Source organism: Delphinapterus leucas, chromosome 10 (assembly GCF_059928025.1).
Source record: "Delphinapterus leucas isolate spDelLeu-1000000601 "Yukka" chromosome 10, BTC_Dleu_Yukka2, whole genome shotgun sequence".
In the NCBI taxonomy this organism is placed as follows: Eukaryota; Metazoa; Chordata; class Mammalia; order Artiodactyla; family Monodontidae; genus Delphinapterus; species Delphinapterus leucas.
The window spans coordinates 66,908,161-66,933,753 of NC_143138.1; the positions used below are offsets into that span (position 1 = coordinate 66,908,161).

Here is a 25,593-nt window from a genome sequence, read left to right on the forward strand (position 1 = left end):
TGGGCACGCGTTGGGCACTCTCCAACCCACACCTTACTTAGCACCCAGCGTGGGAAAATGGCACATGTGTGCAGCCTGACACATAGCTCTTAGGTGTCCATGCCCCATGCCTCACTTGGGGCACAGGTTAACCCCTGGGGTGGGAGGGGCAGAGCTGTGTGTCTACTAGACTTGACCCAGGACAGGGCTGAGGGACTGGGCCGGGGCTGGGGGGCTCTGGGGCTGGGCAGGGGCGGGCAGGGGGGCAGGGGCTGCCGGTGAGTGATAGAGCAAGTGGTCGCTTGAGCTCGCGTGTCTGTGGCAGGGAGTGCTGAGAAGTGGGGCCACTCAGACTCTGCGTGTGTGTGCCCAGGGTGTGAGCAGTGGGTTCCATGTGTTGGCAGTGATGCGTGCCGAGCTGTGTGTGCAGCCCCATGTGTGCAGGAAGTCATGTGTGCAGAGTGTAACTGGAAGCAGGCCTGTGTACACCTTCCCATCACCATCCCTGCCACCTGCTGCCACCTCCTTCCTGCCTCTGTGCCTCTCTCCTCTTCCTCCCTTAACCTCCTCATGAGCTCGTCCTGCCCAGTGCCTTCACCAGCCTTCCTCCTAGCATCTTCAGGGATGGGCTGGGAGGCATGGTGGGGGGGCTTTGTGAATTCCATGTGGTCTGGGCTGGACCCCTCAGCTCCTGGCTCCCTGCGGAGACATGTGGAGCTGGGGGCTCTGCTGAGGGGCAGGGAAAAGGCCCTGGCCTATTAGTCTATCCTGAGGACCACAGGTAGGGCACAAAACCCGGCGACAACGATAACCTCAGAGCCCTCTGGCCTGGTGGGACCTGATGGCAAAGGACAGGATCCCAGGCCTTTGGCCAGTAACCCTGCCCTTCATGGCCCAAGACAGGCAGCCACAGCTCAAAGAGTTGTGCCTCTGTGGCCCAAGGGGGCCCTGGCCAGAATCTTCCTGAACCAGTTGGCATGGAGGGGCTTCAGCCCCTATAAGCCCACCTGATGCCCCTCTCATGGTCCCCAAAGCAGAGTCCTCCGAGACGCGATTCCCAGGTCTTATCTGAGATCTAGACCAGGAAGCACCTCCCTGGGAACCCTCAGCACCGCCCTGCCCTGGGAGACCTGGCAAGATAGAGTTAAAACCTGGGGAGTGGAGCAGGGTGGCTTCAGGGTTTCGCTGGGGGCTCGCTCTCACCCTGAGAGCCTGATGACCCTTGCCTTTCGTGTGTGGGATGGCTTGGATGATGCCGAGCCCCTCTCTGCCTTGCAGGATTACATCTTCTACCTGGAGCCTGAGAAACTCGAGTCAGGAAAGGGCAAGTGTCCCTACGACCCCAAGCTGGACACAGCCTCAGCCCTCATCAGTGAGTGCTCCCACCCCACCCTGGTTCTAAAGCCTAAAGGTGTGACCTCTGCCTCTGGAGCAGGGAGCATGGCACCAACACTTTACCCCAGGGAAGAGACCATGAAACTGCTGTGTCTGAAACCTGCCCCCCCATCACCCCCGCAATGTGGCCCCACCTGGCAAGGGGAAGGGTACAGACCAGACCCCAGTGTGCGCAGAGGGGCAGAGACTAGGTGGTATGAGCCTCCATCTATCCCCTCGAATGGGGGTGCGGTGGGTGCAGGGGGCAGATTCTACCCTGAAATCCACAGTGTGGTCCATGCAAAGGCCAGAACCCTCCTGGCCACAGGCTTCCTGGAAGAGAAGACAAGCGGAGTCTGTACTGAGGGTGGTATGAGGCAGTGGTCCCATAGCATGTTCTCGGATTGTCTGTCAGGCTGGGAGAGGCCCACAAGGCAGCACCAATGGAGAGTCCTGGCCCAGAGACCAGCTTGGGGAGTTTGTTTCTGGTCTGGCCAAGTGTCTGGGAGAGTTGGGAGAAAGTTTTCTGGGGAGGAGTCCTGCCTGGGGCCTCAGAAGCAGCTGCTGCCCCTACCCCCAGGTTGGGTGAGGCCACTGCTGACCCAGGTCCCTGCACTCTGCCTACTTTCTGGCTGCCCAACTGAGTCTGCCTCTCAGCAGCTGCTGGGCAGTGTGCCACCTCCAAGCCTGGGAAAGGCAGAGGGTGGGCATTATCCTCTCCCTCTTGGTGAGTAAGAAGGTCCTAGCCGGATGGCAGGGTCCAGACCAGGGAGTCTGATGGGGGAAGACAGGGCCTGCCCTGGGGGAGTCTAGAGGGAAGACTTGGAGTGGTGTGCTGGAGCCAGTGTGTTTGTCAAATTTTCTGTTCAAATTTTCAGGTATTCTGTGAGCCAGCTACTAAACACAGCTATTGTTAGAAAGTAAATTATATACACTTACAGTTAAATAAATTACTTTAAAAACAAAGGTAAAAATACTCAAAACTCATTACTTGCTAATTATTTCACTACATTTTATTATTATCTATGTTCTTGAGATTATTTACATTTCTCGTATCTACGGGATGGAAACACTAGACAATGGTTTTGGCAGGTCTTCCCAACTCTACTTTCAGTGAGTGACCTCAGGTTAGCAGCTTGAGATCAGCCATGGTGGGAGTATTTACACCACAGAAATTGGCTCTGGCTGCTAATCAGAGCCAACTGCTGCTAATCCCAGTCCTCCCAGAGCCAGTTGTTAAAACATTCACCAACGCCCCACTGATACAATCGCCCTGGAGAACCTGAGGGGGAGATGGGACCCTGCCCTGGAGGTCATGTGTGCCGTGCACCGGCCTTAGCCAAGGGCGTCCCCCTGACTGACCCACTGGCCCACCCACAGACGAGGAGCTCTATGCAGGTGTGTACATCGACTTCATGGGCACCGACGCGGCCATCTTCCGCACGCTTGGAAAGCAGACGGCCATGCGCACGGATCAGTACAACTCCCGGTGGCTCAATGGTGAGCAGAGCCCACAACACCTCCAGTGGGCAGCATGTCTGGGGTGCAGCACAGAGATCATAAAAAAACACTCGTGGGAGAATTTTTGGCCCTTGACTGGCTGGAGCAGGGGTAGTTTCTTATCCCGGGAAGACTCGGGGGTCTTGTACCTGGCCCGGGAAAGAGGCTTTGTCCAAGGAGGGTGCGGTTCACTGACGCCTGCACACCTGCAGACCCTTCATTCATCCACGCTGAGCTCATCCCTGATAGCGCCGAGCGCAACGATGACAAGCTCTACTTCTTCTTCCGTGAGCGGTCTGCAGAGGCACCGCAGAGCCCCGCCGTGTATGCCCGCATCGGGCGGATCTGCCTGGTATGAGGCCCCTTGCTGCCCCCTCCCCAGGCCCAGTCCTGGTTCCATCAGCCCTGCTCTGGCAGGGTCTTTGAGGTGAGTGAGCTGATCTGACCCAGCCCCTGCCCCCTGCCCCCCAGAACGATGACGGCGGCCACTGCTGCCTGGTCAACAAGTGGAGCACATTCCTGAAGGCAAGGCTGGTCTGCTCTGTGCCAGGCGAGGATGGCATCGAAACCCACTTTGACGAGCTCCGTGAGCACCCGGCAGGCGGGCGGGGGCCTATGGCTACTGCAGGGGATGGCAGCCGGATGGGTGGTCAGGGGAAGCCTGGTGCCCCCCCACCCAGGAGTGGGCAGGGCCTTGGGGCTCGTGGCCAAGGTACCCTCCCAGCTCCCTCTCCTTCTGTCCCCAGAGGATGTGTTTGTCCAGCAGACCCAGGATGTGAGGAACCCAGTCATTTACGCTGTCTTTACCTCCTCGGGGTGAGACTGGGGCTGGGGCCGGCAGTGGCAGGGTGTGGCTGAGTAGGCAGCTGTGATTTGTGGAGGACCCCATCCTGGTGGGGAGCTGTGGGTGAGGGCAGGCTGGGGAGGGACCCTGGGCCAAGGGTCTGCCCCACCCTCAGCAGCAGCCTGCCTTGCCCGCAGCTCTGTGTTCCGAGGCTCTGCCGTGTGTGTCTACTCCATGGCTGACATTCGCATGGTCTTCAATGGGCCCTTTGCCCACAAGGAGGGCCCCAACTACCAATGGATGCCCTTCTCAGGGAAGATGCCCTACCCACGGCCCGGCACGGTGAGGACCCCACTCACTCCACCTTTCCCTTTCCTCTCTTTCCACGAGAACTGTGCTGGGTCAGGCCCTTTGCAGACATGGGCCGCACCATCGTGGCACTCACAGCCAAGTTGGCGGGGGCGGGGGCAGAGGTGGACCATACACACATATAAATTCACCATTCATCCTCAATAAAGCTGAAGTTAAAACAAAACACACCGTAAGGAAAACTCCACCGTTTACACACAGTGTCGGGCTGTGAAAGAATCCAGCTAGGATCCTGAAACAAAGATGGTGGCTGGGTGTGGCAGGCTGCTCCCTCTGGGAGGCTGTTTGGAAGCTGAAAGTTGTAGGGAAGTCTTCAAGGCAGGCTGGAGGTGGGGGTGAGCAGGAGCCCCTGCAGTAGTGGGAGGCGATTCACCTGATCTTGGTGTGACATGGACCACTGCGGGAGTCTAAGCAGGAGAGCTTCGTGATCTGATCACATGCCTAGGGTGTTAAAGGAGCTCCGGGCCTGCGGTCCTGCTGAGCAGGGGTGGAGCTGGGGAAGTGGTGCACTGGAAGAACAGTGAGAGGAAGGAGACAAGCGGGTGGGGATGAGGACCTAGAAAGGCCGTTGTCAGCTCTGCCAAATGCTGCCACAAAGTCATGGCACATGAAGCTGGGGAGATGGCCATGGGATTTGACCATGTGAGACCTTGGGACCTCAGCTGGTGCAGGACCTGCAGAGAGGTTGGGTATTGGGCAAAAGCCCAGATGGGTGTTCTGAGAAGCGGAGCAGGTGGAGCTGGTGGGGACAGACAGAGCGGAGACCTCTTCTGAAGCTAATGGGTCCAGGGTGCCCTGGGCAGCCTGGGCCTGACACTCATCACCTGCCTGCAGTGCCCTGGTGGAACCTTCACGCCATCCATGAAGTCCACCAAGGACTATCCTGATGAAGTGATCAACTTCATGCGCACCCACCCACTCATGTACCAGGCCGTTTACCCTCTGCAGCGGCGGCCCCTAGTGGTCCGCACAGGCTCTCCTTACCGTCTCACCACTGTTGCTGTGGACCAGGTGGATGCAGCCGACGGGCGCTATGAGGTGCTTTTCCTGGGCACAGGTACCCACTGCTGCTCCCGGCCCCTCCCACACTGGGCCCACTGGGTGGAGGGTACTGATCCATAGGGCTGGGCCCTGCCCTGCTAGGGGTTTACTACAGGGTTGTCAATGTCAGCTCTGCCACCTTCATCCTTTGGAGGCTTCTCTCTATTACCAGGATAACTGAGAATGGGGATGGCGAAACCCCATTTTCATCCCTATCCCTGGTGGCCGGGAGAGCAGGGACACTGGGTGCCTGGGGACCCATGTTTGGGCGGAAAGAGGGAGGACAGAGCCAGACACCTCCAGGATACCTGGTTCCAAATACTGACACACATGCTCTCGTGTGCACATGCAAACTGCACCCACCGCTGTTCCAGTAGCCCTCAACATAAGGGAACACTTCCTGCAGCCTGTTTGCAGCTTCCCAAAATGAGGGTCTGGGGTCAGAGGAGCAGACTCTATCTGTGACTCCCCCTTATCCAGGGCCAGTCTCCTTAGACCTCTTCCCCTCATCTGGGGGCAACTCTTCAACCTTGGCACAGAGCTCTCCCATTCCACTGCCCTTGGGGGGTTTGGGCCCTGGTGGGGGAAGGGGCTGAGGCTGGTGCCCCTTTCCCAGCGTCCTCAGCCCCACTGAGGCCCTGCCCGGCCCGTTCCAGACCGCGGGACAGTGCAGAAGGTCATTGTGCTGCCTAAGGATGACCAGGAGATGGAGGAGCTCATGCTAGAGGAGGTGGAGGTCTTCAAGGTGGGTGTGACACCACCCAGTCCTGTCCTCCTCACCATGGCTCTCCTCAGTACCACCTCCTGACCTCAGACTTCCAGGTCAGGACAGGAAGGGGGTCCCCAGGGTCATAAGCTAATCCCTCTCTTCTTCTAGGACCCAGCATCTGTTAAGACCATGACCATCTCTTCCAAGAGGGTGAGTTTTGGCGAGGTGGGCTGAGGGTAGGGATGGAGGCTGCTTCACTTTGGGGTCAAGCCCTTGGCAAAGAGATGGGGACACTGAGGCACAGAACAAGAAGGGGAGGAGCCTGGCCCAACTGGCTCCTAAGGAAGGTTGGCTATGGGGAGGGAACTGACAAGCTCCTACCCCTGCCCACAGCAACAACTGTACGTGGCCTCCTCCGTGGGTGTCACACACCTGAGCCTGCACCGCTGCCAGGCATATGGGGCCGCCTGTGCCGACTGCTGCCTTGCCCGGGACCCCTACTGTGCCTGGGATGGCCAAGCCTGTTCCCGCTACACAGCGTCCTCTAAGAGGTGTGAACCCCGAGACCCTTGGAATTTTGGCCACCAGACCCAGGGCTCTGTCCTGGAGGTCTAGATGTGGATGTGATATTACCCTGGGGGACTTTATGGGTGAGACATCCTACCCTGGAGTTTTGGGGCTATAGAGACTTGGGGGGCAAGTTTTCTTGGGAATACTCCTTCAGGAGCTATCTTCATCCAGGCGGAGCCGCCGGCAGGACGTCCGGCACGGGAACCCCATCAGGCAGTGCCGTGGGTTCAATTCCAATGGTGAGTGCTCTATGTTTCACCACTGGGTGCTCCTCGGTGCGGAGCTGTGCAGCCCACAGAGCTGCTCATGGGGCCCCCACTGGAAGGATTCTCACATGGTCCGTGGGGGTGAGGGGGTGAGGGGTTTTGGAGAAGGGATGTCCTCGGCCACCCCCTCAAGGAGTGGATGCCTGATGGCACAGCCCTGCCTGTATGGGTGGGTATCCCTGTATATGCCCCTCGCCAGCCTGCAGTCTGCCAAGAGGTAGTGCTGCTTTCACGTGGCACCCTCTTGTTCTACAGCCAATAAGAATGCCGTGGAGTCTGTGCAGTATGGCGTGGCAGGGAGCGCAGCCTTCCTTGAGTGCCAGCCCCGCTCGCCCCAGGCTACCGTTAAGTGGCTGTTCCAGCGAGATCCGAGTGACCGGCGCCGAGAGGTGATTTCCTGTGCCCCACAGTCCTCACCATGGTTGGGAGAGTCCCTTGTACAGTCGAAATTCTACGTGGGTGAAATGTGGTATAGGAACCAAACTGGGGCAGCCCTCATTCTAAGAAAGTCCTTCCAAGCTCCCTTCCCTATGTGGAGATCATTTGGGTGAATCCAGTTATATGGAAACTCTGTGGGGTGTCCATATTACATGGAAACTACTTGTAGGCATGCCTTTTTATATGAGAATTCCATATGTGTACTTTATTGGCAGTATACCTCATTCTATGGAAATGTCACGTGGATGAGTTCCAGCATATGGAAATTCTGTGGGGTAGCCTTCCTATTGTGGAAATACCTTCTAGGCAATCCCTTCTACATGGAAATTCTATGAGGGTGCCCCAACATCTCTTTATTCTCATTAAATAGAAATTGTGTATATGCTCCAGAATTCTCTCATTGTACAGAATCCCCTTATGGTCATTCCTCCTGAAATGGAAGTGTTTATTATTCAGATGTTATATGGAAACTTGTTTTTCTTGGTATATGGAAATTCCACACGGGTGCCCCTGCATGGGGTGGCCCCAGAGGTGGTCTGATCGGGGAGCTGGCCGGGGCAACAGGGTGGTCCTGCAGCCCCTGAGCCCCAGCCCCTGCCCCCACAGATGCGTGCAGATGACCGCTTCCTGCGCACGGAACAGGGCTTGCTGCTTCGCGCCCTGCAGCTTGGTGATCGCGGCCTCTACTCCTGTACAGCCACCGAGAACAACTTCAAGCATGTCATCACACGAGTGCAGCTGCATGTACTGGGCCAGGACGCTGTCCATGCTGCCCTCTTCCCACCCCCAGCTGTGAGCGTCCCACCGCCCCCAGGCGCCGGGCCCCCCACACCCCCTTACCAGGAGCTGGCGCAGCTCCTGGCCCAGCCAGAAGTGGGCCTCATCCACCAGTACTGCCAGGGCTACTGGCGCCATGTGCCCCCCAGTCCCAGGGAGGCCCCAGGGGCACCCAGACCTCCTGAACCCCAGGACCAGAAAAAACCCCGGAACCGCCGCCACCACCCGCCGGACACATGAGGCCTGCTGTCTGAGCCCTGCGATGGGCCGGCCTAGTCCTCGTCCCTTTTAATATAAAAGATAAATATATATATATATATAAAATATCTATATTCTATATACACCCTGCCCCTGCAAAGACAGTATTTATTGGTGGGTTGTAAATAGCCTGCCTCAGCGGCAGCATCATCCAAAACTTAGACCCATGCTGGTCAGAGACAGCAGAAAACAGAGCCCACCTAACCAGGCCCGGCCAGTTGGCCGGGCCGGGCCAGGACCACACAGTCCCCAGGCTCAGCTGGGAGTCTACCTGCTCGACAGCCACCGCCAGGATCTACAGGACACAGGGAAGGAGCAAGCTCTACCTGGATGGGGCACGGACTGTACACCTTCGCCCATGTTTGCTGGTGGCATACATGTGGATGCGAGGACTGCTTTGGAGACCGGGGGTGGGAGTGAGGGCTCAGATGCGCTCAGAGAAGGGAAGAAGGGGCTGGCACAGGATGCCGGCCCCTGCCTGGGAGAGGGGCACTCAGTCAAGGCCAGCCCTTTCCTGGGTATTTATTCTCTATTTATTGGGGACAGGAGAAGAGGAGCCCTGCCTGGGTGGGGCAGCCCCTCCAGCCCCTCCTTCCCTCCCTGCCTGGCCACTCTACTTCCTCTTTGCTTTCTCCGTGCCGCTGTGATGCAGGGGCTGGGAGAAAAGCAGAGGGGCCAGGCTCAGGCAGCGCTGAGGGGAGAGGGGGTCATGGTGGAGGCCTGGGGCCTGCAGGGGCTCCCCAGGGCTCCCTTCTGCCCACCACTTCAGATGATGGGTGTAAATAGCTCTGGGGGGCAGTTGGGTAGGTGGATGGGGGCTCCTGGCAGCCCTCTGCTGTCCAGGCCACACCTGCCCTTGGGTTCCATCTTGCTAATAAACACTGGCTCTGGGACTGGACTTTGGCTTTCTCCTTGGCAAAGGAGGGAGGACGGGGGTTCAGCCCACACCCAGATTCTGTCCCTCCTGCCCCACCCCCCCACCAATGTGGCTTGACCACCAGTTCCCGCACGGTCTCTTTTGCAAGCCCAGCGTCCATTCACTTACTCAGTTGTTTGATCATTCGTTCACGTTGCTTTCTCACCTGGCTTTGTGTCTTGCCAGGAACTCAGGACTCAGAATTGGCAAGACAAATCCACAGCCCTTACAGTTCAGCTGCCCCTGCCCTGGGAATCAACAAAATTCCCATTCTTCTGCATCCTTCCAGCCAGATCTCAGCAGAGGGTCCAGCGCAAGCAAATGTCCAGAGGCGGGGAAGACCAGGATATGTGGGGAGCTGCTGGAGAGGAGGAAGTGAGGCTGGGGGCCCCAGGCCAAATTTAACGAGTCAAGCTCTGGCAAGGGAAGCCAATAGCTATGGAGGCACACGGATCCAGCAGGGCTTAGGGCCATACCTGGCAGGCAAGGGGAGCCAGGTGGCAACGGGGAGGCAGTGGAATGGTCCCACTTTAAGTAGACCCAATATGTAGAAAGGTTCTTGTTGGTTTAACAAACCTGGGCTCCTGCACCACCCCAACCCCCTGGGCAGTGTGTAGGGGCTGCAGAGACTCCCAGGGCCCACTTACAGCATGGTGGTGGGGTAGAGGACGAATGGGGCCTAAAGGTTGAACGTGGCACGAATGAATGATCTGTTGCTCCTGGACAGATCTCCCCTCACCCAACAGGGTAGATGTTGAAGCCACCAGCTCACAGAGCCAGTATCCACTTCCCACACGTTTAAGGACAGCCTTTGTGTGTGTGTGTGTGTGTGTGTGTGTGTGTGTGAATTTTTTTATTGTAGTTGATTTACAATGTGTTCATTTCTGCTGAAGAGCAAAGTGATTCAGTTATACAAATATATACATTCTTTTTTTTAAATATTCGTTTCCATTATGGTTTATCACAGAATATTGAATATATTTCCCTGTGCTATACAGTAGGACCTTGTTGTTTATCCATTCTGTATATAATAGTTTGCATCTACTAACCCCAACCTCTCACTCCATCCCTTTCCCGCTCCACTCCCCCTTGGCAACCTCAAGTCTGTTCTGTGTCTGTTTCTGTTTCATGAAAGTTCATTTGTGTCATATTTTAGATTCCACATATAAGTGGAATATGTCTCTTTCTGACTTACTTAGTATTATAATCTCTAGTTCCATCCATGTTGCTGCAAATGGCATCATTTTGTTCCTTTTTATGGCTGAGTAGTATTCCAGTGTATATATGTACCCCATCTTTATCCATTCATCTGTTGATGGACATTTAGGTTATTTCCATGTCTTGGCTATTGTGAATAGTGCTGCTATGAACATAGGGGCGCATGTATCTTTTTGAATTATAGTTTTGTCCGGATATATGCCCAGGAATGGGATTGATGGATCATATGGCAACTCTATTTTCAGTTTTTTGAGGAACCTCCATACTGTTTTCCATAGTGGCTGCACCAACTTACATTCCCCCCAACAGTGTAGGAGGGTTCCCTTTTCTCCACACCCTCTCCAGCATTTGTTATTTGAGGACTTCTTAATGATGGCCATTCGACCAATGTGAGGTGGTACCTCATTGCAGTTTTGATTTTCATTTCTCTAATAATTAGCAATGTTAAGCGTCTTTTCATGTGCCTGTTGGCCATCGGTATATCTTATCTGAAGAAATGTCTATTTAGTTCCTCTGCCCATTTTTCAACTGGATTACTGTTTTTTTGTTGTTGTTGTTGTTGAACTGCATGAGCTGTTTGTATATTTTGGAAGTTAAGCCCTTGCTGGTCTCATCGTTTGCAAATATCTTCTCCCATTCTGTAGGTTGTCTTTTTGTTTTGTTTATGGTTTCCTTTGTTGTGCAAAAGCTTTTATTTTTTAATTTTAATTTTATTTATTTTTTTATACAGCACGTTCTTATTAGTTAACTATTTTATACATATTAGTGTATACATGTCAATCCCAGTCTCCCAATTCATCCCACAACCCCCCGCCACTTTCCCCCTTGGTGTCCATACGTTTGTTCTCTACATCTTGTCTCTATTTCTGCCCTGCATACCAGTTCATCTGTACCATTTTTCTAGGTTCCACATATATGCATTAATATACGATATTTTTCTCTTTCTGACTTACTTCACTCTGTATGACAGTCTCTAGATCCATCCATGTCTCTACAAATGACTCAATTTCGTTCATTTTTATGGCTGAGTAATATTCCATTGTATATATGTACCATATCTTCTTTATTCATTTGTCTGTCAGTGGGCATTTAGGTTGCTTCCATGACCTGGCTATTGTAAATAGTGCTGCAATGAACATTGGGGTGCATGTGTCTTTCTGAATTATGGTTTTCTCTGGGTATATGTCCAGTAGTCGGATTGCTGGATCATATGGCAGTTTTATTTTTAGTTTTTTAAGTAACCTCCATACTGTTCTCCATAGTGGCTGTATCAATTTACATCCCCACCAACAGTGCAAGAGGGTTCCCTTTTCTCCACACCCTCTCCAGCATTTGTTGTTTGTAGATTTTCTGATGATACCCATTCTGACTGGTGTGAGGTGATACCTCGTTGCAGTTTTGATTTGCATTTCCCTAATAATTAGTGATGTTGAGCAGCTTTTCATGTGCTTCTTGGCCATCTGTATGTCTTCTTTGGAGAAATGTCTATTTAGGTCTTCTGCCCATATTTTGATTGGGTTGTTTGTTTTTTTAATATTGAGCTGCATGAGCTGTTTATATATTTTGAAGATTAATCCTTTGTCCGTGATTCATTTGCAAATATTTTCTCCCATTCTGAGGGTTGTCTTTTCATCTTGTTTGTAGTTTCCTTTGCTGTGCAAGAGCTTTTAGGTTTCATTAGGTCCCATTTGTTTATTTTTGTTTGTATTTCCATTACTCTAGGAGGTGGATCAAAAAAAGATCTTGCTGTGATTTATGTCAAAGAGAGTTCTTCCTATGTTTTCCTCTAAGAGTTTTATAGTGTCTGGTCTTACATTTAGGTCTCTAATCCATTTTGAGTTTATTTTTGTGTAGGGTGTTAGGGAGTGTTCTAATTTCATTCTTTTACATGTAGCTGTCCAGTTTTCCCAGCACCACTTATTGAAGAGACTGTCTTTTCTCCATTGTATATCCTTGCCTCCTTTGTCATAGATTAGTTGACCATAGGTGCGTGGGTTTATTTCTGGGCTTTCTATCCTGTTCCATTGATCTATACTTCTGTTTTTGTGCCAGTACCATATTGTCTTGATTACTGTAGCTTTGTAGTATAGTCTGAAGTCAGGGAGTCTGATTCCTCCAGCTCCATTTTTTTCCCTCAAGACTGCTTTGGCTATTCGGGGTCTTTTGTGTCTCCATACAAATTTTAAGATTTTTTTGGTTCTAGTTCTGTAAAGAATGCCACTGGTAATTTGATAGGGATTGCATTGAATCTGTAGATTGCTTTGGGTAGTATAGTCATTTTCACAATATTGATTCTTCCAATCCAAGAACATGGTATATCTCCCCATCTGTTTGTGTCATCTTTGATTTCTTTCATCAGTGTCTTATAGTTTTCTGAGTACAGGTCTTTTACCTCCTTAGGTAGGTTTATTCCTAGGTATTTTATTCTTTTTGTTGCAATGGTGAATATGATTGTTTCCTTAATTTCTTTCAGATTTTTCATCATTAGTGTATAGGAATGCAAGAGTATAGTGTATAGGAATGCATTAATTTTGTATCCTGCAACTTTACCAAATTCATTGATTAGCTCTAGTAGTTTTCTGGTGACATCTTTAGGATTCTCTATGTATAGTATCATGTCACCTGCAAACAGTGACAGTTTTACTTCTTCTTTTCCAATTTGTATTCCTTTTGTTTCTTTTTCTTCTCTGATTGCCATGGCTAGGACTTCCAAAGCTATGTTGAATAATAGTGGTGAGAGTCGATATCCTTGTCTTGTTCCTGATCTTAGAGGAAATGCTTTCAGTTTTTCACCATTGAGAATGATGTTTGCTGTGGGTTTGTCGTATATGGCCTTTATTATGTTGAGGTAGGTTCCCTCTATGCCCACTTTCTGGAGAGTTTTTATCATAAATTGGTGTTGAATTTTGTCAAAAGGTTTTTCTGCATCTATTGAGATGATCATATGGTTTTTCTCCTTCAGTTTGTTAATATGGTGTATCACATTGATTGATTTGTGTATATTGAAGAATCCTTGCATCCCTGGGATAAATCCCACTTGATCATGGTGTATGATCCTTTTAATGTGTGGCTGGATTCTGTTTGCTAGTATTTTGTTGAGGAGTTTTGCATCTATATTCATCAGTGATATTGGTCTGTAATTTTGTTTTTTTGTAGTATCTTTGTCTGGTAGTACCTTTGTCTGGTTTTGGTATCAGGGTGATGGTGGCCTCATAGAATGAGTTTGGGAGTGTTCCTTCCTCTGAAATTTTTTGGAAGAGTTTGAGAAGGATGGGTGTTAGCTCTTCTCTAAATGTTTCATAGGATTCACCTGTGAAGCCATCTGGTCCTGGACTTTTGTTTGCTGGAATATTTTTAATCACAGTTTCAATTTCATTACTTGTGACTGGTCTGTTCATATTTTCTATTTCTTCCTGGTTCAGTCTTGGAAGGTTATACCTTTCTAAGAATTCGTCCATTTCTTCCTGGTTGTTCATTTTATTGGCATAGAGTTGCTTGTAGTAGTCTCTTAGGATGCTTTGTATTTCTGCGGTGTCTGTTGTAACTTCTCCTTTTTCGTTCCTAATTTTATTGATTTGCGTCCTCTCCCTCTTTTTCTTGATGAGTCTGGCTAAAGGTTTATCAATTTTGTTTATCTTCTCAAAGAACCAGCTTTTAGTTTTATTGATCTTTGCTATCGTTTTCTTTCTTTCTTTTTTTAAAAAAATTATTTATTTACTTTTGGCTACTTTGGGTCTTTGTTGCTGTGCGTGGGCTTTCTCTAGCTGCGGTGAGCGGTGTCCACTCTTTTTTTGTTGTGGTGTGTGGGCTTCTCATTGCGGTGGCCTCTCTTTGTTGCAGAACACGGGCTCCAGGCGCGTGGGCTTCAGCAGTTGTGGCATGCGGGCTCAGCATTTGTGGCTCAGGGGCTCCAGAGCACAGGCTCAGCAGCTGTGGCGCACGGGCCCAGTTGCTCCGCAGCATGTGAGATCATCCCAGTCCAGGGCTCGAACGCATGTCCCCTGCGTTGGCAGGCGGATTCTTAACCACTGCGCCACCAGGGAAGTCCCTTTTTGTTTCTACTTCATTTATTTCTGCTCTGATCTTTATGATTTCTTTCCTTCTACTAACTTTGGGTTTTGTTTGTTCTTCTTTCTCTAGTTCCTTTAGGTGTAAGGTTAGATTGTTTATTTGAGATTTTTCTTGTTTCTTGAGGTAGGCTTGTATTGCTATAAACTTCCCCTTAGAACTGCTTTTTCTGCATCCCATAGGTTTTGGATCGTCATGTTTTCATTGTCATTTGTCTTAGGTATCTTTTGATTTCCTCTTTGATTTCTTCAGTAATCTCTTGGTTATTTAGTAACCTATTGTTTAGCCTCCATGTGTTTGTGTTTTTTATGGTTTTTTTTCCCTGTAGTTGATTTCTAATCTCATAGCATTGTGGCTGGAAAAGATGCTTGATATGATTTCAGTTTTCTTAAATTTACTGAGGCTTGATTTGTGGCCCAAGATGTGGCCTATCCTGGAGAATGTTCTGTGTGCACTTGAGAAGAAAGTGTAATCTGCTGTTTTGGGATGGAATGTCCTATGAATATCAATTAAATCTATCTGGTCTATTGTGTCATTTAAAGCTTGTGGTTCCTTATTAATTTTCTGTCTGGATGATCTGTCCATTTGTGTAAGTGAGGTGTTAAAGCCCCCCACTATTACTGTGTTACTGTCGATTTCCTCTTTTATAGCTGTTAGCAGTTGCCTTATGTATTGAGGTGCTCCTATGTTGGGTGCATATATATTTATAATTGTTATATCTTCTTGGATTGATCCCTTGATCATTATGTAGTGTCCTTCCTTGTCTCTTGTAACATTCTTTATTTTAAAGTCTCTTTTATCTGATATGAGTATTGCTACTCCAGCTTTCTTTTGATTTCCATTTGCATGGAATATCTTTTTCCATCCCCTCACTTTCAGTCTGTGTGTGTCCCTAGGTGTGAAGTGAGTCTCTTGTAGACAGCATATATATGGGTCTTGTTTTTGTGTCCATTCAGCGAGCCTATGTCTCTTGGTTGGAGCATTTAATCCATTCACGTTTAAGGTAATTATTGATATGTATGTTCCTATTACCATTTTATTACTTGTTATGGGTTTGTTTTTGTAGGTCCTTTTCCTCTCTTGTGTTTCCCACTTAGAGAAGTTCCTTTAGCATTTGTTGTAGAGCTGGTTTGGTGGTGCTGAATTCTCTTAGCTTTTGCTTGTCTGTAAATCTTTTTTTTTTTTTTTTTGTCTATAAATCTTTTGATTTCTCTGTCGAATCTGAATGAGATCCTTGCCAAGTAGAGTAATCTTGGTTGTAGGTTCTTCCCTTTCATCACTTTAAATATATCGTGCCACTCCCTCCTGGCTTGTAGAGTTTCTGCTGAGAAATCAGCTGTTAACCTTATGGGAGTTCCCTTGTATGTTATTTGTTGTTTTTCCCTTGCTGCTTTCAATAATTTTTCTTTGTCTTTAATTTTTATCAATTTGATTACTATGTGTTTTGCCGTGTTTCTCCTTGGGTCTATCCTGCCTGGGACTCTGCACTTCCTGGACTTGGGTAGCTCTTTCCTTTCCCATGTTAGGGAAGTTTTCGATTATAATCTCTTCAAATATTTTCTTGGGTCCTTTCTCTCTTCTCCTTCTGGGACCCCTGTAATGTGAATGTTGTTGCATTTAATGTTGTCCCAGAGGTCTCTTAGGCTGTCTTTGTTTCTTTTCATTCTTTTTTCTTTATTCTGTTCCGCAGCAGTGAATTCCACCATTCTGTCTTCCAGGTCACTTATCCGTTCTTCTGCCTCAGTTATTCTGCTATTGATTCCTTCTAGTGTATTTTTCATTTCAGTTATTGTATTGTTCATCTCTGTTTGTTTGTTCTTTAATTCTTCTAGGTGTTTGTTCTTTAATTCTTCTAGGTCTTTGTTAAACATTTCTTGCATCTTCTCAATCTTTGCCTCCATTCTTTTTTCGAGGTCCTGGATCATCTTCACTATCATTATTCTGAATTCTTTTTCTGGAAGGTTGCCTATCTCCACTTCATTTAGTTGTTTTTCTGGGGTTTTATCTTGTTCCTTCATCTGGTACAAAGTCCTCTGCCTTTTCATTTTGTCTATCTTTCTGTGAATGTGGTTTTCCTTCCACAGGCTGCAGAATTGTAGTTCTTCTTCTGATGTGCAAAAGCTTTTAAGTTTGATTAGGTCACCTTTGTTCATTTTTCCTTTTATTTCTATTCCTTTGGGAGACTGACCTGAGAAAATATTGGTACAATTTATGTCAGAATGTTTTGCCTATGTTCTCTTCTAGGAGTTTTATGGTGTTATGTTTAAGTCTTTAAGCCATTTTGAGTTTATTTTTGTGTATAGTGTAAGGGTGTGTTCTAACTTCATTGATTTACATGCACCTGTCCAGCTTTCCCAACACTAGGGACAGTCTTCAATGCTCAGTATCTGGGGCCCTGGCACCCCGGGTCCGCAAGAGTTGAGTCCTAAGACAGCCAGGTTTCCGGGAAGTTCAGCCAGGAGGGGGCCTTGAGAGCCCAGGATTTGGGTCTTCTGATGGGAGGTGGTAAATCTCCAGAGGCTGGAACTCAACATTACATGCTCAGCTGAACCACTTCCACTCAGCAGCACGTCCTGTCCCATCTAAACCCCCACAGAGACCTCTGACCCCTAAACTGAGGCAGGCGTGCCCTGGAGATACCCCTAGGCAGGTCCCAGATTACCGACAGGGGACAGAAGAAGAGTGAGGCTCATCTGCTCCTCCCCTGGGAACACCAGACCTGCTTCAGGACTCAGTTTTCCCATCTGATAACAGGCCTGCAAAACATTCCCTGGAAGAGCCTGGCCACCTCCGCAGGTCAGTGTTGCACCATGGGTACACGTAGACACAGGTATGTGCAAGTGTGCACACATACAGGCAGACACATGCATAAATGTACATGTACACAGGCAAGTGCACACATGCACATATACATGCACTTATACATTCATGCGCACACACGCACACATGAACCCAGTTTAGCACAATAAAGTACACATACAAACACATCTGCACATGAAGAGAAATGCACAAAAGCACATCCATGCACATGCACACACGGTACACAAACAGGCAAACATAGACACACACATGCATTCACAAAGGCATAAAAATGCATACATAAACACACAAGTATACATAGACAAACGTGTCATGTCATTGCCTTGCTTGGTGCCAGTAAAGTATACATGCACACACCCAGTACACGTAGCAGACCTGCACACCCACCCAAGTCCATTGGAATCATGGAGGCATGTAGAGGCCTTGACCAGGTCAGATCCAGACCTTTGTACAGGGCAAATGCAATGTCCACCTTTCCCTCTTGACTCCCTGCTGAGCATGGAGCCCTGGTTCAGAGTCACGAGCCCTTCTCAACTACGTCCTGCTGTGCGACCCTCTGAGCCTCCACTTCCTCATCAGTAAAATGATGTGGGTACCCATCCGCCAGGGCTGGTGTGAGCTAGGTAAGGAGCAATGCTAAGCCCAGTGCTGGGCAGGGGTCAGGTGCTCCTTGCATGCTTTTCCCTCTGCTCTCTGCTGCCAGGCCTACCCCCCAATGCCCCCCCCCCGGGACTTGAGGCCCTCTCCTCCCCTTTCTGAGCCTGGATCCTATGGAACATGTCTCCCTGCTCTGGAGCAGGGCTGGACTACCTCCAGGGTCTCTCCCAGAGGGTTTGGGGAGCAGCGTACAGGGGGTGCAGAGTCAGCAGTTGAGGGATTGGGGCCATGCCAGCCTGATTAGGGCGGCTGGGGGCTGAGCTGGATTCACCTGTCCTTGTCTCTGATTGGCTCTTGGGTACCAACAACCCCCCAAATCCTACTAAGCAGCCCCAACAGGGCCTTCACAGGTCTGTGGACAGCCAGTTGATTGCCAGTTCTGAGGTCAGAAGGGTGTCTGGAGAGGCCAGAGGCTGGCCTGAGCCTGGCTCTGGGGATCCCCTGCATCCAGAAGAGCCAACTGACCACCCTGTTCCTTCACCTCCTGCCGGGACCATGGGGGCTGGGGCCAGTGCTGAGGAGAAGCACTCAAGGGAGCTGGAAAAGAAGCTGAAAGAAGATGCCGAGAAGGATGCTCGAACCGTGAAACTGCTGCTTCTGGGTAAGGGTGTGGGCTGCGGCGAGGCCACTGCTACTAGTCAGAGGCCCAGGGGCAGGGAGGTGGCCCTTCTGTGAAGTAGGTGTGACTTGGGAAACAGAATGAGCCTGCAACCTGGCAGGAAACAGAGTGGGAGCCCTGGCCAAGCCTTGACAAGTGATGCCTTGGCTCCCTAAGGCTGGGTATCCCACAGAACCCCTCTTCAGAGGGCCCAGCCTCAGGCAACCTCCCCTCCCAAGACGGGTGTACCAATCTCACTTTTGTAGAGATGTGTGTACGAGGCCTAGTTTTGCCCTGGCTGTGCTCCCTCAAACACCAGCCTTTGGCTTGATGGGCCTGCTGGGCAGGGCTCGGAAACCAGGGGCCTCCTTGGGAGCCCCACAGCAAGGCTGCTCCCTTGGGAAGGAGAAGGTCACAGTCCTCCTGAGAGTGGGCAGCCTCTAGGACCACCCAGATCCACAGACAATGACCCTCAGTTTCCAGAGCTTTATTGTTGACAGACCTGCAGAACAGTTAAAGAGGGTAGGGGGTACTAAGGCCCAGCCGGGAATAGGTAAAGCCATGTCCTTGGTCCCATGGGTAGTGAAGGGAGATGGGGCTGATCTAGTACCCCAAGGCCACTTCCTCCCCGCAAGGGAAGAAGGAGCTGCTTTGAGAGGGCAGTGCAGGCTCTACCCAGGCTCTCCAGGGTCCAGCCAGACAGCTGGATGAGGGCAGAAGGACCAAGCCAGAGTACCCCAGGGAAGAGAGAGAGGCTAAGCCAGAAATCCCATTAACTGTGCCCAACACCCGCATGAGAACAGGCTCAGAGGGGCTGTTAGCTCTGTCCTCTCCCCCAGCAAAAGGTGCTAATTCCCTCTGAACCTCTTGGAGACACTTCCTCCCACCACAGGTTAAAAGCAGGGGTTGACCTGGCTCAAATAATCCCATGCATGCAGTACCAGAATCTTCCACAAGGCGGAGCTCCAGGTTTCTTTATTTTTGTCCTCAGAATAATAAAACTGAAAATACCAGGGTCTTGAAGGCTCCTCAGCACAGTCGAGGTTGTCGATTCCCCTCGTCAGCCCCCTTCTGTCACTCCTGACGTTTACGTTTTGCCGCCAGGGCTTCATGACCTGACTTTGGGGGTTGGGGGCAAAACAGGTGTGATAGAGGCGGCAGTGCGGTCAGCGCGTCTCTGAGGTAGGGTTTCCATTCCAGGTGCCGGTGAGTCCGGGAAGAGTACCATTGTCAAGCAGATGAAGTGAGTGCCCCTGCCCTACCCGAGGCCCCTGGGGGTGGGCACACGCACGAGGTCTGTCCTTCCCCACCTACCCAAGAGGCGCTGACCCGGCTCCCCACGGCTGCAGGATCATCCACCAGGATGGGTACTCGCTGGAAGAGTGCCTCGAGTTCATTGCCATCATATATGGCAACACGCTACAGTCCATCTTGGCCATCGTGCGCGCCATGACCACGCTCAATATCCAGTATGGAGACTCTGCGCGCCAGGTGTGCCAAGAGACTAGCTGAACAGGGCTTCTGGAGACTCGAGGTGCAAGGCTGGGCCCAAGTCCATGGTCACCACCAACCACTCCCCTGCCCCCCCCCCCCAGGACGATGCCCGGAAGCTGATGCACATGGCGGACACCATCGAGGAGGGCACGATGCCTAAGGAGATGTCAGACATCATCCAGCGGCTGTGGAAGGACTCGGGTATCCAGGCCTGTTTCGATCGCGCCTCAGAATACCAGCTCAACGACTCTGCTGGCTAGTGAGAGCACAGGCGGGGCGCGGGGCGGGCGGGGCCCTGCCACGCCCCTCCACCCAACCCTACCCACACCCCGGATCTCCCGCAGCTACCTCTCGGACCTAGAGCGCCTGGTAACCCCGGGCTACGTGCCCACTGAACAGGACGTGCTGCGCTCGCGTGTCAAGACCACTGGTATCATTGAGACGCAGTTCTCCTTCAAGGACCTCAACTTCCGGTACGACCCCGCTCCCTAGCTCTCGCTCTCCGGGGGCCTGCCCGCAAGTTCACTGCCTGAGGCCCTGTCTGATCCCAGAGGCCCCATCCCTACGAGAGACCCTGCCCCTTCTCGGACAACCCTCCCGCAGAAATGCCCGGCCCCTCCGGATGCCACTCCCATCTGGGTACCTCCCAGCCAGCATTAGGAAACCAGGGGATGCCTGTGGGCACGTCCAGGGGACTCGATGCGCCGGCTCAGGTTCCCACGGCCCCGCAGGATGTTCGATGTGGGCGGGCAGCGCTCAGAACGCAAGAAGTGGATCCACTGCTTCGAGGGTGTGACCTGCATCATCTTCATCGCGGCTCTCAGCGCCTACGACATGGTGCTTGTGGAGGACGACGAAGTGGTGAGTGCTCCAGCGGGGCCTGAGCGTTTGAGCGGGGAGGAGGAGAGCGGAAAGCAGAGACAGCGCTGCGGGCGCGGGGAGCATCTGAGAGAGGACCTTCGACCCAGAGCCGTCTGAAGGAGATGAGGCAGCATGCTGCCCTGCTTAGGGGGGCGAACGGGGAGACGGTCTTGGAGCTGTCTGGGCAGGGAGGCCCCGGAGCCCAGAGAGCAGGGGTCTGCCCGCCGGCCGCAGCCAGGTGGGGGCGGTGGCCGCAGTCCCCGGTGCCCGACAGCCTCTGCCCTCCTCAGAACCGCATGCACGAGAGCCTGCACCTATTCAACAGTATCTGCAACCACCGCTACTTCGCCACCACGTCCATCGTGCTCTTCCTCAACAAGAAGGACGTCTTCTCGGAGAAGATAAAAAAGGCGCACCTCAGCATTTGCTTTCCGGACTACAATGGTGAGAACCTCGGCCCGCCGCCAGGCGGCGTCGCAAACCCACGATCTCGGCCTGCGCTCCTCCCGCCGCGGGGAGGATTTGCTACCGGGAGTGAGAGCTCCCCCTTCCTCGCCAGGGCCCAACACATATGAGGACGCGGGCAATTACATCAAGGTGCAATTCCTCGAGCTCAACATGAGACGCGACGTGAAGGAGATCTATTCCCACATGACGTGCGCCACCGACACACAGAACGTCAAGTTTGTCTTCGACGCTGTCACCGACATTATCATCAAGGAGAACCTCAAAGACTGCGGCCTCTTCTGAGGTGGCTCCTCGCGCGCAGGCCGGGATGCTCCCATGTCGTGCCTCTTGGTCTCAATACCCCAAGCCCCATCCCCTGCTCCCCATCCCACCTCTCGACTGCAGGCCCCTCCCCAGCTCTCCAGGTCCACTCTACTGCCTGCCCTCTGGCCCCCAACTTCCAGACCCTATTGCTTCCAGGCCCCACCCTGACTCCTCAGGCTCCACCCCATGGCCACAGGCCCCTCCCCTGGCTCACAAGCCCCACCCACTCAAGCTCTTTTGACCCCGCCCCAACCCCCAGGTGTCACTGCTTCCAAGCCCACCTCCACCTGTCTCTCAGTCTAAACCCAATTGTTTAGCCGCTTAGGAATGTTGACTCTGTTCCTTTTTCTCTTCACAGGTGCCTGGACTCATGCATTCCTGAGACCCTGTAGTCCTTGCCGCCTTGTAGCCCCAATCCGCATGACCCCTACCAGCCCCCCAGGACTCCTGGGCCCCAGCCTGTGGCCTCACCAGCCACAGATTCAAAACCCTAAGCCCTGCTAACCTTGAGGGACTTACCCTCCCCCATGGCTCCCAGGATTCCCTGGTCTCCCAGAGTCCGGTGCCCCCAGCCACCCCAGCACTGCCCTTCACGGCCTGGCTGCACTGGCCTCCAGGACCCACCACAGCCAGCCCCAGCTAGGAGCAAGCAGTACTTGGGGCAGCTACAGCTCACGGTGACTCAGCAGTACCCCACTGACCAATCTCCTGCTGCTCTCCTGCCCCAGGAGGCCCGTGATTCACCTGGTGGGTCTGGGTTCAGCAAACAGCCCTCCCTCCCAGAGTTTCATGAAGGGCAGGGGGGCAGGAAGGGAACCCTCCTCCAAGCAGGCCTGCTGCTTACCATCAGCCCATTCTAGCCTTACCACCTCCATGTGACAAGTCTGACACCCATCTGCCCAGTGGCCAGTGACTGCCCCACCCGGCAGCTTTAGGGGTCCAAAGTCCAAGCCAGCTCTGGCCTGTGAAACTCATACATAGACGAATTAGTGAGTGGGGGCAAGCCTGGGAGCTCCTGGTGCCAGGAAGAGACTCAAGCTGGACCCTTCCCCACATATCCTAACCCCTTCCCCCACAGGCTCTGCCCCCTCCATGCTTGGACACTGTATTCATGTCCTACTTACTTACACACCCACAGTACTCCAGGCCAGTCTGTTGAGGGAGGGTGCTGTTGACACCAGCTGTGGCCAATGGCTGAACTGTCCTAAGGGGTGGCTGGGAGCAGAGTCCGGCTCCCATCGATCAGCCCCAGGCAGGGGATTTGGGACAGGAAGGAGGCCCAGATTGTGCCCAGAGGGGTCTGCCTCAGGTAGGGTCATAAGCAAACCCAGGTGACCCTCTTGTCCCTGCCAGCAGCTTCTCTCATCCTTCCCATTCAGGGCCCATTCCCTGGTGGGAAAAACTGAGATCCATGCCTGAACCATCAGTGACAAAGGCATCCATGTCCCCACACCCCTGCTCCCTACTTCCTCATCAAGCACCAAGTCCTCGCTGATGCCCATGGGCTGGGGCCTGTGCTGTAGTCGAGGGCAAGGAGCATCCGTCTAACAAGGCCAGGGCATAATTTGCACTCCCTTCAGCTAGATACACAGACTCAGCAATAAATCTTTGCATCAGGCCCCAGCTGTCCTTTCTTGGGGGGAGGGGGAGAGTGTTAATGATCATGAGTCATGCAAATTTATTAAGTGCCCAGTGCTGGGCTGGACATGAGTGGGAAGGTGGTCCCTTCCAGGGAGAAGCACCTGACCTAACATGGCAGGGGACACTCTTGGGGGCATGGGATCAATTTGGGGTCTTGAGAGGGGTTGAGAGGGGGAAAGGAGCCGTGGGAAATGTTCACAAGGACAATGTTGGATCAAGAGGGGGTTGTGAGGTGGAAGCTCATTCTGGCAGGGACTGTAGTGTGTATAAGGCCCAGGAACATGGGCTGGTGGACCACAGGAGTTCAGTGGAACAGGAGCAGGGAAGGGGAGATGGGGTGGGGAGACTGGGCAGGTGCCAAACGCCAGCCTAAGGGCCTGTGCTTCCTCCAGAAGATGATGGGTCCAGGAAGCCCTTGAAGCTAGAACAATTGCAGGGCTGGGATTAGGGTGAGGCAAATGAGGCACTCACCTCAGGTATTAAGATTTAAGGTGATGCCAAAAAAATCAGTAATCAAGATAAATATTAATGCAATACTTTCAAAAAGCAAAATTACTGCCAAAAAATCCATAATGAACAGAATATCAAAATTTTAAATAAGACAAGATCCAAGAGAGCCCTGCAGAGCCATATTGGACCCTGAAGCAAAAGGAAAAATGTCCACTCCTATATATGTTTTTATGTATTTTTAAAGGTTAATTTTTTTTTACAGAACATTAAAGTAGTTGAAAAAACATCGAACAAGTTGTAAGTAGGTATATTAAAACCCACAATATTACTTTAAGATTAAATATTTTATTTATACCTAAAACAGAATTTATACTTTTATTTTCTTGGCTTTAATGGAAATAAAATCATCAATGATATTTTCCAAATCTGTTTCTGGAAAAAATAATCATTAAAATTTTTCATAAAAACATGTATATAGGGGCACATATTTTTCCTGGGGACTGGGCATGGGGGAGAAGAGGAGTGGGGCTGGGAGGGTCCATGAGGAAGAGACTTATGTCATTACCCTGTGGAGCCAGGATCTGCAAGGAGTGGGACTCACTGACAAGGGTCTGGATCTGTGCAGTGACCAAGTGCATGTGATGCCCCCACCAAGCTGGGACTGCACAGGAGTGTTGAGGGGACCGAGTTTTCTGGACCTGTGGCCACTTGGGGGAGAGGTCCAGGAGTCAGACAGATACTTGGGGCTGGGCAGAAGGCAGCATGTGGGTAGCATCCTCAATGTTCAGGTGGAAGTGGCACTGTGAGCCTGTGCGGGGCTAGAAGGGGAGAGTGAGGGTGCCCAGGCCTGAGCATGGGGTGGAGGGGAGGGACGCTGGATGGGTTAGAGAGCCCAGGACACATGGGCAGCCACAATGATGTTACTTAGAGTCCTGAGGGGAGGATGAGGCTCAGGCCAGTGGTTCAGGACCTCACTGGGTGGTTTTGGGCCTGGCTGAGCTGGGCTGCTCATCCCTGCTAAGGACCCTCTGCCCAATTTACTGGAGTGAGGTGGGGCAGGGGAGAGTGATGGCGGGATTTGTGGGGAGGGGCAAGGTGGAAGACAGAAGGCTTTGAGAAGCTGGCGGTGGCAGGCTTAAGACAGAGGAAGCTGCAGGAGAGGTGGGTTAATGGGGTCTTCCTCATGGCCACCTTGTCTTGGAAGGAAGGTAATGAGCTCCCCAGCCTTCCTAGGCAAGGGACAGAGAGGAGGCCAAACACCATGCAGGGGCTGGACCCCACGCTCCAGGTTCTGACCCTAGGGACTGGGATTCTGAACCAATATTCTTGGATCCCATGGACTGAGGACACTGCCTGGCCTCAAGCTGCCCTGTTCATGGCCAGCAAGTATGGGGGTTGGGGGTCGAGTCTCCTGGCCTGAAGCCTCCTCAGCCCCGCTTACCCCACCTGTGTAATTGCACCCTTACGAGCAGGATCAATGGGTGCCTAATGCCTGATTCACAGTCCAGGGCCAAGGATCAGAGGGAGCTGGCCCAGAGTCGGCACAGTGTCCACACCGTGGTTTTGTAGGCAGGGGGCATTTACTGTGGGCACCTCCAGCCTCCACCATCCCTGCCTGACCTCAACCTCAAGGTGCCCCTGGGGGCCTTCCCAGCCTTCGACTCGCTCTGGCGGGACTAACCTGGCCCAGCCACGGAACAGAGATTAGACAGGCCTGGCGAACCGTTAATGCTGCTGACGTCAGGGCCCGGTCGGGTGGCTACTGGGTGGGGGCTTGGGCCCTCCCCACGGGCAGTAGCACGGCCCACGTGACCTGGGCACATTAAGCCGCTTCAGTGGCCAGAGAAGCTGGGTGCCAGAGCTCAGGGGAGAGAGGGGGGCCCTCCGGGACTGTGGGGGCAGGCTCCAGCCTAGAGGTCACCAGCTCTGTGGACTCAGGCCAGGGGAGAATCAGAGAGGTGGGTTTGCCTATGGATGCCCTCTATACTTCCACAACCCCACACCCCTGCTAGTGCCCAGAGAGGAGCCTCCCAG

The 25,593-nt window shown here is 52.1% G+C and overlaps 2 protein-coding genes across 14 annotated transcripts in view; both read left to right on the plus strand.

The window, feature by feature from the left end:
• The window catches only part of SEMA3F (semaphorin 3F), a 37,696-nt gene extending 20,258 nt beyond the window's left edge, over positions 1 to 17,438 (plus strand). For 4 of the 13 annotated variants that reach the window (XM_089919375.1, XM_089919372.1, XM_089919373.1 and 1 more), the window contains 15 exons: positions 1,258 to 1,351; positions 2,734 to 2,853; positions 3,066 to 3,205; positions 3,325 to 3,439; positions 3,600 to 3,669; positions 3,835 to 3,979; positions 4,841 to 5,063; positions 5,704 to 5,792; positions 5,925 to 5,966; positions 6,150 to 6,307; positions 6,498 to 6,565; positions 6,848 to 6,981; positions 7,637 to 7,822; positions 9,168 to 9,356; positions 16,864 to 17,436. In XM_089919375.1, coding sequence (XP_089775501.1) covers positions 1,258 to 1,351; positions 2,734 to 2,853; positions 3,066 to 3,205; positions 3,325 to 3,439; positions 3,600 to 3,669; positions 3,835 to 3,979; positions 4,841 to 5,063; positions 5,704 to 5,792; positions 5,925 to 5,966; positions 6,150 to 6,307; positions 6,498 to 6,565; positions 6,848 to 6,981; positions 7,637 to 7,822; positions 9,168 to 9,356; positions 16,864 to 16,953 — 1,863 coding nt within the window. In that variant the 3' untranslated portion in view covers positions 16,954 to 17,436. Of the gene's footprint in view, positions 1 to 1,257; positions 1,352 to 2,733; positions 2,854 to 3,065; positions 3,206 to 3,324; positions 3,440 to 3,599; positions 3,670 to 3,834; positions 3,980 to 4,840; positions 5,064 to 5,703; positions 5,793 to 5,924; positions 5,967 to 6,149; positions 6,308 to 6,497; positions 6,566 to 6,847; positions 6,982 to 7,636; positions 8,959 to 9,167; positions 9,357 to 16,863 lie in introns of those variants that run through there. The other 9 variants (XM_089919381.1, XM_089919382.1, XM_089919380.1 and 6 more) reach the window with 6 other exon arrangements.
• Positions 17,439 to 17,593: 155 nt separating this feature from the next.
• GNAT1 (G protein subunit alpha transducin 1) lies at positions 17,594 to 21,920 on the plus strand. The gene is made up of 9 exons (XM_089919384.1): positions 17,594 to 17,710; positions 18,075 to 18,345; positions 19,543 to 19,585; positions 19,692 to 19,833; positions 19,938 to 20,095; positions 20,181 to 20,309; positions 20,568 to 20,697; positions 20,988 to 21,141; positions 21,257 to 21,920. The coding sequence occupies exons 2-9, from the start codon at positions 18,240 to 18,242 to the stop codon at positions 21,445 to 21,447; spliced, it is 1,053 nt and encodes a 350-aa protein (XP_089775510.1). The 5' UTR covers positions 17,594 to 17,710; positions 18,075 to 18,239; the 3' UTR covers positions 21,448 to 21,920.
• The last annotated feature ends 3,673 nt before the right edge of the window (positions 21,921 to 25,593 follow it).